At 48.7% G+C, this 14,140-nt stretch overlaps 1 protein-coding gene across 1 annotated transcript; it reads right to left on the bottom strand.

Moving 5' to 3' along the window:
- Positions 1 to 4,901: 4,901 nt before the first annotated feature.
- LOC111158040 (CMRF35-like molecule 7) lies at positions 4,902 to 13,638 on the bottom strand. The gene is made up of 4 exons (XM_022519835.1): positions 13,602 to 13,638; positions 7,525 to 7,854; positions 5,924 to 6,011; positions 4,902 to 5,046 (listed from the first exon to the last, which is right to left on the bottom strand). Exons 1-4 carry the CDS (start codon positions 13,636 to 13,638, stop codon positions 4,902 to 4,904), a joined length of 600 nt encoding a protein of 199 aa, XP_022375543.1.
- Positions 13,639 to 14,140: the final 502 nt, after the last annotated feature.

The following is a 14,140-nucleotide window of genomic DNA, read 5'->3' as shown; positions in this document are numbered from 1 at the left end:
CAATACTATAAATTCATTGAGAAGCTAAACAGCATTAACCTTTTAAGTTAAAGATTGAGAGCGCAAATCTCTCCTCAATGATATGCCACAACTAGACACTTCAACTTGATCTATCACAATTCTATCAATAATTATCACCCTATTCCTTATAATTCAAAGTATCGAAATACTATTTTCCAGAGAACCCCGAGCCAAAACTAATAACCACATCAAAAACCTATTACACCTTGAGAAGAAAAATGAACGAAAATCTATTTTCCTCTTTCATTACCCCTGTAATAATAGGACTTCCTATTGTCATCGCCATTGTAATATTCCCAAGTATTATATTCCCCTCACCTAATCGACTAATTAACAACCGACTCATCTCTATTCAACAATGATTAGTACAACTAACATCAAAACAAATGTTATCCATTCATAACCAAAAAGGACAAACCTGAGCATTAATACTAATATCTCTGGATATTAATTAGAATTCACTCTTGGTTTTCTACATTCTATGAGTTTAGACAAAGGTGTGTCCATGATTACGGTATCCCTCAGAGCAGTTACACTGCCCTAAAAAACCTGGTGCTTCCTCTTTTCATCCTTCTCTCCCTCCAACCCCTGGCAACCACTGATCTCTTTACTGTCTCCATAGTTTTGCCTTTTCCAGAATGTCATATAGTTGGGATCATACAGTATAAAGCCCTTTCAGATTGGCTTCTTTCATTTAATAGTAGAACTTTATGTTTTCTCCATGTCTTTTTGTGGCCTGATAGCTCATTTAATCGTAGGGTTGAATAATATTCCACTGTCTGGATGGACCACAGTTTATGTGTTCATTCACCTACTGAAAGATGTCTTGGTGGTTTCCAAGTTTTGGCAATTGTAAATAAAGCTGCTGTTATAAACATTTGTGTGCAGGCTTTGGTATGGACATAACTTTTCAGTTGATTGGAGCCAATACCAAAGATTGCTGGGTCACAAGGTTAGAGTATATTGAGTTTTGTGAGAAACTTCAAACTAACTTAAAAGTGCCTGTACCCATTTTGCATTCCCATCAGCCATGAATGAGAGTTCCTGATGCTCCACCTCCTTGTCAGTATTTAGTGTTTTCGGTGTTTGGGATTTTGGCTGTCTTTTTTTTTTTTTTTAACTTTTTAAAAATTTAAAGTCAACTAATTGACATATAAGCGTTATTGGTTTCAGAAGTAGAGGTCAGTGATTCATCAGTCTTCTATGCTACCCAGTGCTCATTACATCATGTGCCTTCCTTAATGTCCATCACCCAGTTACTCCAACCCCTCATCCTTGGATTTTAGCCATTCCGGTAGGTGTGTAGCGGGATCTCATTATTGTTTTAATCCCAAGATGTGTTTTCTAAATCATGTTCCACGGTGACTGCCCCAGGAGAAACCATGATTTTCCTGCTCAGCTGCAACCTTTCTCTTCAGTGTTAAAAGGAGAGCAGCTGATAGGAGAACAGGCCCTTGCATTTCTATCTAAATGTGTAGAAGGAGATAGCAAGGGGCTCCCCTCATTCGTACAATAGTCCATGTGCCCTGGAACCAGTGCCTGGACCTCACAGGCACTTCAGTTACATTTGTTGAAGGAATTCATGGGCGGATGAGTAAGGGAAGGGTAAGGATTTGATCTGGCCCCAACCCCATGCTTTCAATAGGAACAGCAGCCTTGGCCCAATTTCCCCCAAAAATCATCCTCCCAGCTCCCCACTGGACAGTGGTCCCATCTCTTGGGGACTGAGGCTGGCCTCCATCTTCAGGATGCCTCCTGTCCTGGCCATGCTGAGTTGGCTCCAATCATGGGACTGCACAGACTTAAGGGCGATTCAGGAAACATTTTGGGATTGGCAGGAGGTAGACCAGAGGGCTAAATTTGAAGTAAGGTGATCAGCAAATTAGGAGCTGGGTTGGAGATGATGCAGGGCAGCAGACGGTGCCCTTCTGGTGAAAGAATGAGACAGTGGCACCCAGAGGGAGCCCAGACCAGACCTCTTCCCTGGTAGCCTTCACAGCATGGATTTGAGGGGAGGCCAGGAGAGCTGCCAGGGCTGTACGTGGACCCCCATTCTGGTGGAGACTTGACTCCCCGACAGCCGAGGTGCAGAGCAGGGGGGACATAAGCAGACCAGCCATGGGGATCTAGAAAGCCTGAGCGTGTGGAACAAGGCAGACCAGTAGGCTGTAGGGGGAAATGCTTCAGAGGGTAGGTGGAAGGTGCTAGAAACGTCTTCCTTTAACCTCATTTATTAAGAAAACACCATTCAGGACATAGCTAGTATCAAGAAGAACTAACCCCATGTCCCAGGTAGTGGTAGGGGCCCTTCCCACTGCGGTGTCCTTTCCGGATGGGGCTGCCATTGATTCTCCTGACCCTGACCAGCTTCCCCTGCTCTTGATAAACTTCCTCTGTGGTTGCAAAGCTGCTCAGAAGTGGGGTGGTGGGGGAAGCTCCATTAAAAAAAAAAAAAAAAAGGAAGTAAGGGCCCACAAGGAGGAACCCGTGGGGAAGGAGAAGTTATACTTTCTTCTCAGAAGAGCAGTAGACTCTTGCTCTCTCCCCTTCTCTGCCTCTACTAACTCCTGGTTATCGTGTGTGCCCATGTGAGTACATGAGGAGCTGTCCCCATCCAGAGCTGTTTGTAAGCACAGGGGCTTGGGCACCAGGCTCCTAGTGGAAACTCATTTGCTGGAAAACTCTATCCTGCCCCAGTGGCTAACTTACAATTTCTGTCTTTCTCCCTACCTTGGACAGCGAATGTAAGAGGCAAGTTTTGCTTCACCATTTTCATGGGAACCCAAGGGGCAGTTTCCAGAAGAGTGTGTGTGTGTGTGTGTGTGTGTGTGCGCATGAGCACGCATGTGTGGTGGGGGTGGTGTTCAGGACAGACCCCCGAAGCCTACTCCAGAGCTTTCTCTTTGATGATGTCCTGAGAGTAAAAACCCAACCGCAGATTCTCCAAAGACATAGGGGTTGTTGAATATCAACAGGAAGACACCGTGGGTAAAGCAGGAACCAAGGCAGCGATTACCAGGGGCCTTGCACCCCTTTGGGCCAGCTAGTGAAGATGCTGGGCTCTGGCTTTGCCCCTCAAGGACTGCTTGTCACCCGAGTCTGGTTACATCTTGGGGAGGCTGGATCCAAGGATGTATCTGCAGAGAGGGACCTTTGGAGCTGGTGGACTATGGACCTTGGTCCCCAAGCAGGGTGACTCAAAGGCTATTAATCTGGCTCAAAGTTTATCCTCTCTGGGGGAAGTGGAATTTTTAGGCCCACCCACTGACCAGAGCCTTACAGCAAGTGAAAGTGGGAGAACGTTTCTCGTTGGCTGAAGGGCAAAGAGAGGGGATTCTCGCTTCCCGGTGGGGAGGGGATGTTCCGGCTACCATGCTAAGGACAGGGATTCCTGTCTCCTTTATCCCTTGGTGAGCCACCTTCCCATGGCTGCCTGAGGCTCAGAACCAAGGCCTACCTATGGGGGTGGACACGTCCTCCCAGGTGTTCCGAGGGAAACATTCCACATAGAACCAAGGGCTGGGGCACAGGAGAAAATGGGGTGCTATTGCTCAGAGGGCACAAACTTTCAGTTATAAGCTAGGTCTGGGTTTAGCATAGTGCATATAGCCTGATGACTATGGTTAGCAATACTGTGTTGTATACCTCAAATTTGCTAAGAAGGTAGATCTGAAGTGTTCATCTCACATCAAAAAAAAAAAAGAGATAAATATGTAAAATGATGGGTGTGTTAATGAACTAGGTTGTAGTGTTTATTTCAAGGGGTTTATATATGTTAAATCATCACTTTGTGCCCCTTTTAAAAAAGCACATTTACACCTTAAGTATATACAATTTTATTTGTCACTTATAGCTCAATAAAGCTGCAGGGTAAAACAAAGGGAAACATTCCAAATGGGTGTGTTTGTGTGTGTTTGCTTGTGGGTGGACACATCTCAAATGGGGGGTGTTCCTTCTTACGTGATGTGACAGTCCCTTTGGTGGGAGGATCCATGGCCCATAAGGTAAAGTGACCGAGTCCATCCAGATGGACAAACCAAGAAAAAGTCATTTATCATGACACTATTAATGATTAAGCTTATTTAAACAAATTAATTATTAAGATTATTAAAATATCATCATGTTGGAGAGACCATATCGTTTCCCTCAGACAGTTTTCCTGACTTCCCTCCCCAACCTTGAAGGAGTTTCTGAGGCCCAACTTGACTGGCTTACAAAAAAACCCTTATGTATCAGAAGTTCAGACAGAGTGCTGAGCTGGTCTCAGGAATGAAGGAGACCAGGGCGTGGGCAGGGCTCCATCTCTCTGTCTGTCTGCACCCCTACTGCTTCTCTCTGTGATTTGGTCGTTGGTTCTGTGCCCCAACTTCTTCCAGAAAAGAGGATGTGGCTTGGGTTCCACCCCAATAGCTCTGACCATGAGCCCTGGCCCCATGTTGGGTAGCATGGGGCATTTGCAACCTGAAGGAGTGGGAACAAGTCCAAGAAGCCATGAAACCTCAAGAGGGTGCTGAGTTGGGGCACCTGGGTGGCTCAGGGGGTTAAGCCTCTGCCTTCAGCTCGGGTCATGGTCTCAGGGTTCTGGGATCGAGCCCCGCATCAGGCTCTCTGCTCAGCAGGGAGCCTGCTTCCCCCACCCCTGCCTGCCTCTCTGCCTACTTGTGATCTCTATCAAATAAATAAATAAAATCTTAAAAAAAAAAAAAGAGGGTCCTAAGTTGTGTCCCTGAGCTGTGCAGAGCCAGGAGGGTGCCTGGCCAGCCCCTCAGCACCCCCAGCATCAGTCACCACTTCCCGAGGACCCAGAGGCATTTCTGCCACAGCCTGGGTCTCCTCTGGAAATGGGGTCCAGGAGTGGAAGGTTCTGCTCGTCCGTCTGTCTAAGGGGCTGTGTCTCTGACGAGATCAGAGGACAAGTTCATATAGATGGGCAGTCTCTGCTGAGACCCCTTCAACCAAAAGATAGCACCGACCAACATGAGCAAGACCGACACCTTCAGGAAAGCCAGGAGAACGTAGTGGTTCCTGCAAGAGAGGACAGAGCTGTCAGAGCCCTAGGCGCCCAGGCCCCGTCACTCCCTGCACCCTGACCGGAGGGAGCATTGGCCAGCCCTGCAAAGCCTGAGACTCTGGACCCGGAAGCCCCAGGCCAAAGACCGCCGTGGCTTTGGCTCAGTGGCTCAACCATGAGGGCTCCTCAGAAGGAACCTCACATTGTCAGTTTTGCTTGGCTCTGGGCCAACCTTCCTTTCTAATCGTGCCTCCTGCGTCTTCCCTTTCCTGAAGTGAGTCTCAGCACCCTGGGGTGGCCCACGACAGGCTCTGTGCCTTTGCTGCTCCTGAAAATGCCAGTTCCAGGTGGCTGAGCCACACTCCTACTCCGTGGCACCCAGCGCCTCGCATGGTGGGGATTTTGTCTTATCTCCCCTTGGCATGCTCTAGGTCATCAGGACTTCGTTGTTGTTGACAACTGAACATAAAGAAAGATTCTGGGGGTGCCGGGGTGGCTCTGTGGGTTAAGCCTCTGCCTTCGGCTCAGGTCATGATCTCAGGGTCCTAGGATCGAGCCCTGCATGGGGCTCTCTGCTCAGCAGGGAGCCTGCTTCCCCCCACCCACTCTGCCTGCTGCTCTGCCTACTGATGATCTCTCTCTCTCTCTCTCTGTCAAATAAATAAATAAAATCTTTAAAAAAAGAAAAAAAAGATTCTACAGAGTTGCTTTCTTGGGAGGTTGGAATGGGGAGATGGGGGGTAGGGGCAACATGGGCGGGAGCGAGTTGTTGGGGGGGTAGCGGCTTTTGGCCTTCACTCTGGCTGTGACCACTCTGGTGGCCTGTGAGGGTGCAGAAGCAGAGTAGGAGAGGCCCCAGGTAGGGGCAGGGTCAGGATGGCAGCCACTCACCTGATGTAGGAGTTGGATGTCACCCCTGTACGTCTGCTGGTAGTTGTCCTGGATCTTGGGCTCACCGAGGTGCTCAGAACCATGTCCACTAGACACAGGCAGAGTTGGCCACAGGTTATGGAGACAGACTGGGGCTCATGGGTGGCTCCCTGCTGGGCCCCCTTGGAGCCACCCTGCCCCTCGACTAGGAAGCCAGATACAGCCCCCAGGCTTCTCCCTTCCTGCTGACTTTTCTTTTTTTTCCTCCCTTCCTTCCTTCCTTCCTTTCTTTCTTTCTTTCTTTCTTTCTTTCTTTCTTTTTTCTTTTTTAAAGATTTTGTTTATATATTTTGGAGGGGAGTGGAGAGGCAGAGAGAGAGGGAGAGAATCTCAAGCAGATTCCATGCTGAGCACAGAGCCCGACACGGGGCTCAATCTCACCTCCCTGAGATCTTAGCCTGAGCCCAAACCAAGAGGCAGACACTTAACAGACTGAGCCAGCCAGGCGCCCTCTGCCCGAGTTTTCTGAACCACCACTCAGTCGCTTTCCATCAACTCAGGTAGAAATAAAAAGGAAACAGGAGCCTGTGCTGTATGTGCTTCTAGGGCAAGAGATCCATCTTTCCACTTCTCTCCACTTACCCCTCTAGGTGGGACTTCAGCCAGACAGGGGCCGGGGTGGAGCTGGGCGGGGAACATCATTGGTCCTAGAGCAGTGCCTGAGCTGGGCTCAAGGACACGTGGTTCTGGAAATGGGGCGGCCAGTTACTGGGGTGGTAAGGAGGAGGAGGAGGACTCTGGAGGGCTGGTGAATAAGAGGGCACATTCTGGTTCTATCGTGAGCAATGGCTATGATGAATTAAACATCTGTATGAGAAACTATGAAGACAATTTACGGTCGGCTACTTGGTCATGGATTCCTGAGACCGGCTTGGCACTGACTGTCTATGAGCTATTTTTTAGTTGAGTCCTAAGCCTGCGGAGACCCCAGGACAGACAGAGGGGTCCCTGATATTGGCATAATGGTCAAATCCTTCTTTTCTGCTTACAGCATCCTCTGTTACCTGAGCCCCTTCTTGGGTCCCTCTAACTCCTTGCTCACTCTTATGTAGCCAGGGAAAGTAGAGGGCAGGGTGGCTGGGGGCCCAGAGAGGAGAGGCACTGTCGCATGCCCAGAGCTACTCTGGGTTGGGCAAGTTCCTAGGGTTCAGTGCTCTGGGCTTCCCCAGGTATCCCCTCTGCCTCTCTCTGTGTAGTGATGGGTCAGGAGTGTGACTACCAGTGACCACTTCCTGGAGCCATGCCTTGGGACTCAAGGCATCCAAGGTCTACCCACACCTCTGATGAGAGACTGGGGGGCTGCCAAGGTTGTGGGTCCCCAGGACAGCTGGGCTGGACCACGGGCAACGATGCTGGGGTCCATGTTCCCACCCCTCCCCCAAGACTTGCCAGCCCTGCGTGCATCATCTAGATACCTCAGGTGACCTCAGGGACTGTGATGGGGACACTGTTCTCAGTTACTCAGCCATTTCTCTTCTGCCCTTGGGGAGGGGGAAGCGGAAACCCTCATTCTTTCTGTCCTAAGCAAGAGGGCCTCACTGTGTAGATGAGAAATTTCTTACCTGGGTCAATGGTCACTTTGATAGATGCCCCACGGTCAGTTCCATATCTGCTAATCCCACACCAGTAAGTGTCTGTGTCACTTTGCCTGACCTCCTCCATGGTCACTGTGAACAAGAGGTGACTCCGGTTGTCCCTGATGGACACACGGTCTACCTTCGTTTCTTGCTCTGATCCATCAGTTTCAACGAGGGTGTGGCATGACTCCCAGTCCGCTCCGCGACACCACCACTTCTTGTAAGTCTCCCATACTGGTGTATATTGACACTGCACGCTCACCGAGCCCCCCTCCAGGCCCCTCACGGACTCTGGGCCTTTGATGGAGAAACAGCCTGGAAAACAGAATCCTAAGATAAAACCCCTGCCTCCTGGAGCCAGGCCTGGCCTGGGAGCCCCAAGGGCTCAAGTGGCCCCAGATTGGTGTCCAGGGACTGAGCCAGGGTCCCGGCCTTTGCAGCTACCCACTAGCTGACCCCCACAGGTCCACCTCCTCTGTCCAGCTTCCCCATCAGCTCCCGCGGTGGACACTGTCTTTCTTGGCTTCAAAACTCGGTCCTCTTCCACTCTCTCTTCCTCCGACTGCTCATCTCTGAGGCTTCTACTGATTTCTCTTCCAAATCTCCATTTGTAACATTTTCCAATTTCTGTAGTGTAAATATTCCCAACCCGGGTCGATCTCAGGCAGTCGGTGCAATGTCACTGGACACACAGCTGAGAAAAGTCGGTTCTTGCCGGCCAGTGTGAACCAGTCCCAGAGCACTGTGGGAGGAGCTGAGGGGTCCCTCTCCGGTCCTCGTTTTGTCCCATCTTACTACACCCCTATGGAGGAATTCTCCCTTCCTATGATTTTGGCTATTGCCAACATGCTGATAATTCCCCAAATTCCCGTTCATGGCCCACATTCTTTCCTTAGCTCCAGCCTAGCGTTTCCAAATACACACCGTACATCTCTACCCCAAAGTCAGTGGTCCCAGGACTAAATCCTTCTTGAACTTGGTCTGTTTCAGTATTTCCTCTCTCTCCCTTGGAGAGCTCATGTGTTGCACTAGCAAAGGTCTGTGGGGAGTGGGATGGGTTAGGGGCAAGCAAGAGTTGGAAGGGTATTGTGCTGCTCTGGGGATTGACTCCAGTCAAGCTGAGTATATATGACTGGACAGACACTCTTTGTCCTTGGCAATGACCTCTTGTGCTTCGATTGCATGGAAGTGAAAAAGCAGGGAGAAGCAGAGAAACACAATAGAAGCCTCTCCTGACTGTCTTAGCCCCAGAGCCTCAGGATCAGCCCAGGGGGGTGAGGGGTTGTCTCCAGGGGGCCGCAGGAGTCAGGTCTGTTGCACCGGGAAGGTGCACCTCCTCATACCCTGTACCTTCTTCCTTTCAGGTCACTTGAGGTTTGCATTTTTGCTCAGTAGAATTATGTCTCCCAAAGATGTTGATGTCATAATCCCAAGAACATGTGAGAAGGGGTAATTATCCTGGATTATATAGTTGGGTCTAATGTCATCAGAAGGGTTCGTATAAGATGAAAATGAGTTAGTGTCAGAGTCAGAGGGAGATTGGAAGATGCTATGCTGCTGGCTTGGAAGATAGATAAAGGTATCATGAGCCAAGGAATGTGGGCAAACTCTGGAATCTGAACGAGGTGAGAACATGTTTCTTCCCCAGAACCTCCAGAGGGAATACAACCTTGCCTACAGTAGGATTTTATCCAAGAAGACCATTTTGGACTTCAGACTTTCAGAACTTTAAGATAATAAGTTTCATCATTTCAAGCCAGTTTGTGGTTTGTGGTCATTTGTTACAGCAGCCATTGGAAATAAACTCAGTATTCCATGAGCAGAACTAACTCTACTCTCTTCAAACCAATAGCGTTCCTAGCGCACCTGACAGAGAACTTGATATCTCCATTGATCCTGTCCTCCCCTTCTCCCTCTACAACTGATTGGTGAGCCCTTTAGTCGACTCTACCTCCAAAATGCTTCTTAAAATGATTTCTTTCTTTCCCCCCCTCCTGTCACAGTTCATGATGCCAGCATGACATAGCAGAAAGAGTGAATTTGGACAGAGAAAGTCACGTCTACCACACACTACTTGGGAAGACTTGGGTAAGCTACTTCACCTCCCTGGGTCTTGCTTCTCAATTTGCAAAATCGTTTCGCTACTTTCGAACTTTGCAGGTTGCTGTAAGACTTGGGTATGTGTCAAAACGCAGATCTTCTGGTGGGGGTTGCCCCCTCAGTGAGAGCCTCTCACCAGCTCAAGAGCCCATCTGGTGCCTGGATCATGGCCGTAGCACCCAGAGAAGCTTCTCCAGTTCCTGTTACACTCCCTTCTCCAGTATCCTCTGCATATCACTGTTGGAGTTTCATGCTAAAATAGTCCCCACCTTGTCCTTAGCAGCACTTGTCATGATCAGGATTTCAGGATCTCTTCTGCAGCCGCTCCCCACTGCCTCAGAATGATTTAAAATGCTTTTGTTGGACTTCCAACTTTTTTTTCTTCTAAATCCAAGTTCTCTGTCCAGCACCATTTCCTGCTCCCCCTTGCCTTCCACTGGATCCTATAACCCCCACCCCCCACTTTTCTTTTCTTCTGACCCTGGTAGGCCCTCCCAAGAGCTATGTCACTGCTCCCACCCTTCCTTCCACTTCTCTGAGCCCAGCCTGCCTACTGATCACCTTAATTCCTTTCCCAACTAGAACTGCTTCCTTCCATTGCTCCATGACCTCACAGGAACCTGAGTGCCACACTGGTATTTTATTACCACTACCAGTCTCTCTCTGTCTCCTTTACTAGGATGCTCTGTCCTGAAGGGAAGAGACTTTGGGTGTGCATTCTCCCTCTTCCCCGTCACCAGTCCCCGCGTCTTGCATGGTATCTGGATCCTGGAAGGTACCAATAAAGTTTATGATCATTTTTGCAAAGGAGCTTGCTGTCATGCTCTGGGACATTTTGATTTGATTTTGGACATTTTGATTTGACATTCTGATTCTGGCATGAACTATAATTTCCACACCAGGGGGCACTGAATTCTAAGGCTGCTAATTACAGTGCTAACGTAAAACACAGTAGAGTCTGGAAACAAATTCAAACACCATTACTGGGAGATTGGGCTAATAAATTACCGTCCTCGCATATCATGGTTAAAAGAAGAAAGATCACAAATAATAACAGGGAAGACATCCCAGAGACATCAGTATTAAGTTTTTAAAAAGTTGCCTAACAGAGTGTTTGGATTCCATTTCTGTGGTTCTTCCATGGCCCATGCATAGAAAAAAATAGGTCAATGAGTCTTCTAAACTCTTGACAGTGGTCAGTGCTGAACCTGGGACTTGGGAGGAAATTTCCCTTCCTAAATCATACGTTTCTATTATGTGTAAATGTTCACAATATCATTAACTGATAAAAAAATGAGGAAGAAAAAATTTTAATAATCAAAAGGACCCCATTAGGAAAAAGATTGCTAAGAAACAGTAATCAGTGTCAATTAAAATGAAATACAATAGTTGGCAGAAAAGGTGGTTTTCTTTCTTAAGACAATAGCAATGACACAGCTACCCTCCGAAACTGAGGGTCAGTGTACATGGTATTTGCCAAAAATCATAAACAGAATTAGAGATGTTGCTGCTCTGAAACAGAAGTTTCATCAATCCCAACTTTGCTAATTTAATCTTGCAATAAAGCATTCATAATGTGATTAGGCTTGTTTTAGAAAGAAATACATGCAAAGTTTTCATAAACACAGACTGTGATGGGTGGAACTATTAATCAGGTCCGTGTGTTTTGTGGAGAGTTGGTCCGAAGGAAGGTGGAGATGTTAGGACAGCAGTCAGCTGGGAGCAGAACTCGGGCTGATGAGTTTTAAAAGCATAAGGCTGTTTGAATCTCAATTTTTCCTTTCCCTGACTCTGAGATATAACCTCTCTCCTTCATGTCAGTCCTTCGGGAAATTCTGCCCCATGTGCACATCCTTGTGTGAATAATCTTGTGTCAAAGTCAAGAGAACAGTTGAGCTCCCGGTCTGGGTTGATAGCTTCCTGTCTGGGTTGATAAATCCCTGTCTGCTTTAACAATTTCCTGTCTGGGTTGATAGGTCCCTGTCTGGGTTGATAGCAAGGCAGCCAAGGGGAGGGCTCAGAGCAGAGGGGCTCATGGGGTGTGGGATGTACAAAGGGGTTTGAATTTACCTTGTTTTGCACTGATGGAGCAGGGCGTCCCTGCTGGTGTCCCCATGCAGCCATGCCATCTCAAGCGCCCAAGAGTAATTTCTGGGGTACAGGTCTCTGCTCCTGTGCCCCCACTTGCAAACATTCCCTGAGCACCCATCGATGTCAGTGGCCTGCCTTAGGGCTGCTGTGGGACTGGGTACCAGAGCCAACAAGAACGACTTATGGGCAGTCGGGTCTTTCCAACTTCCCTCCATCCACTTTCTCTCCTTTTCATTTCACAGAAGAAATCCCAGAGCATCTGAAGGCCGCCAGTTAGTGGGGTGGCTTTCCTTGCATCACTGACTACTTCACCCCTTTCCATCGTGAAATGGCAGAGTTGGAGGAGGAGGGACACCCTGTCTTGTTTCTGTGGCCAAAGCCACCCTGTCCAAAGCCACAGAGTAGCCACTGTGAGTCTCAGCCTGCATCTGGGGGAGAAGACTCTTTGTGTGGGTCTGTGCATATAAGGGACACTGTGTGTGAGTGTGTGTGTGCGCACATGAGTTTGTGTCAAACTCTGTAGGAGTGTGTGAGCACACAGATGTGAATGGGGGACATGAATGCCTGTGGGTACGTGCATCTGAGTCCACTGTGTGAGTGCCTTGTGTGTGGGAGCTCAGGCAGTTCACCCTTCCCCTTGGCCTCTGGGTGAGCTGGGTGTTGGGATTAAGAGAGGGAGGAGATGGGGCTCTTTGAGCTCAGATGCAAAGCTAGAGTACAGGGGGAGAGGCAGACATTCTGAACTGCTGTCCCTTGGGAATTCTGGGCGTTTGGAGTCCTGCCTAAGGACCATAGTGGTCACAGAGAAGCCACTGCCCTCCCCACCTATCTACAGGTAACATCACAGGGCCTCTGTCACGATAAAATCAGAAATGGCCTTGATAATTTGAGAATGACCAGAGTCCTTGTCTATTTATATCTGATCTGAATAGCAGAGTCTCCCAACATTACAGCTAGAAAGAGCATCAGAGACCTTCCATTCATACCAGAAATCCAGGTCTTAGAACAAGGAGGGGGCTTGCCTGTGTCATGTGCTGCTGTCAGAACTGGAACTCCAGTCTCTCAACTCCCTGGTTATGGCCTTTTTGGGGAATCCCTGTGGACCAGTTTGTTTTGCTAGAAGGTCTGTCTCCTGGCTGATAGACAAGACTGTGTGTGACCCACATGTACAACATACATTGTGCAAACTTTTGGACTAACCTTAATGCTCTCTCAGTGTATGCAGTGGCTTTCCACAGAGAAGATACATGACCCCCTCCCATCTCCCATCTGGGTTCCTGAGCAATTTTCTCTTTGAAAGTCTCGGTTCCTGGCCTTGGTGTCCAAGAGCCTTCTTCATCTTGTCTTGTGCTTTTTCAACCTCATGGCCAACCAGTCACCCCAAGACCTCCTGCACACTGAGACCCTTTGTGCATGAATGTACCATCATTTCTCAAGGCTCTGTGTCTTCGTCAAGCAGTCCTCTCTCCATGGAATGTTCTTCTCCCTTCTCTGTTTGAAGGGTTGATCAGATGGATGGTGTCTGTATGGGTTTCTGCAGCTCCTTCAGCCAGACCTGCTCAGGCCTCTGAGCACCCCTCCATCAATTCCTGCCATTGTTTGTTCTTTACCTGCAAGTCTTACCCTCTGAGCTGTCTGGGGTCCCCTTTCTAACGGCTAATCCTGTTTCTTTTTTCCCTTCAAGTCCTCAGGGCCTGGTGAATGCCTGACACAGAGTAAGAACCCATTTTTTTTTTTTTTTTTTTTGCTTAATAAATTTAAAAAAACACATCTCATTTCCCCAGAAATCATATCCCCTCCTGCCTGGACTAGCTCTTGGTCCTCTGCCCTGCCACAGGGGTACCAAGTCCCCAGAACCCCTCCACACTCACCTGGGAAGCTGAGCAAGAGAACTAGCCACAGCCTCATGGCATCACCTCCCAGGCTCCTCGCCCCTCTGCGGACAATGGGAGAGCACACTTGGATCCCAGGTGGACTCTCGCAGCTCTGCCTGAGCCCAAGCTTGCACTTTGAGTTTCTGGCCCTTTGAGTTTCTGACCCACTCACTTCCTTTTGTAGAGTATTTCCTCCTTTTAATTATTCAACAAATTGAATGTCATTTCTTGAAAGGGATGGGGCACAGGGGACAGAAGTCACCACTACATAAGAAAGAGGAAACTAGGCTGTTTGGTGTGGGGAGGGGCAGGATATGGGTCTGCAGCAGGGCTAGAGCAGGGGGCATCTGGTCTACCAGGCTTTGTGTCCAAGGGGTACAATAGTCTGGGTGTCAACTCCAGAAATGTTTCTCTATCACAACAGTTCCCAGCAGCAGGGAACACGTGAGCAAGCTTGGCTTACCTGGAGATGCATTTGTTCAGGTGTTATAACCAAGGGCATAAAAGTGTCGGCTGGAGAGTCAGACACACCTGGA

This window comes from Enhydra lutris, unplaced genomic scaffold, assembly GCF_002288905.1.
Source record: "Enhydra lutris kenyoni isolate GAN:26980312 unplaced genomic scaffold, ASM228890v2 scaffoldscaffold57, whole genome shotgun sequence".
Taxonomy (NCBI): Eukaryota; Metazoa; Chordata; class Mammalia; order Carnivora; family Mustelidae; genus Enhydra; species Enhydra lutris.
The sequence above is the reverse complement of the archived record's forward strand: the minus strand, read 5'-3'. Positions and strand labels throughout refer to the sequence as shown.

What these genes read in the sequence shown, in the direction of transcription:
- LOC111158040 (XM_022519835.1), bottom strand. Translation starts at nt 13,638, where the DNA reads ATGAGGCTGTGGCTAGTTCTCTTGCTCAGCTTCCCAG. An exon ending in CAAAGTGACCATTGACCCAG is followed by an intron (nt 6,012 to 7,524) that starts GTAAGAAATTTC and finishes GCCTGTGTCTAG; the next exon opens with TGGACATGGTTCTGAGCACC. An exon ending in ACATCCAACTCCTACATCAG is followed by an intron (nt 5,047 to 5,923) that starts GTGAGTGGCTGC and finishes CCTCTCTTGCAG; the next exon opens with GAACCACTACGTTCTCCTGG.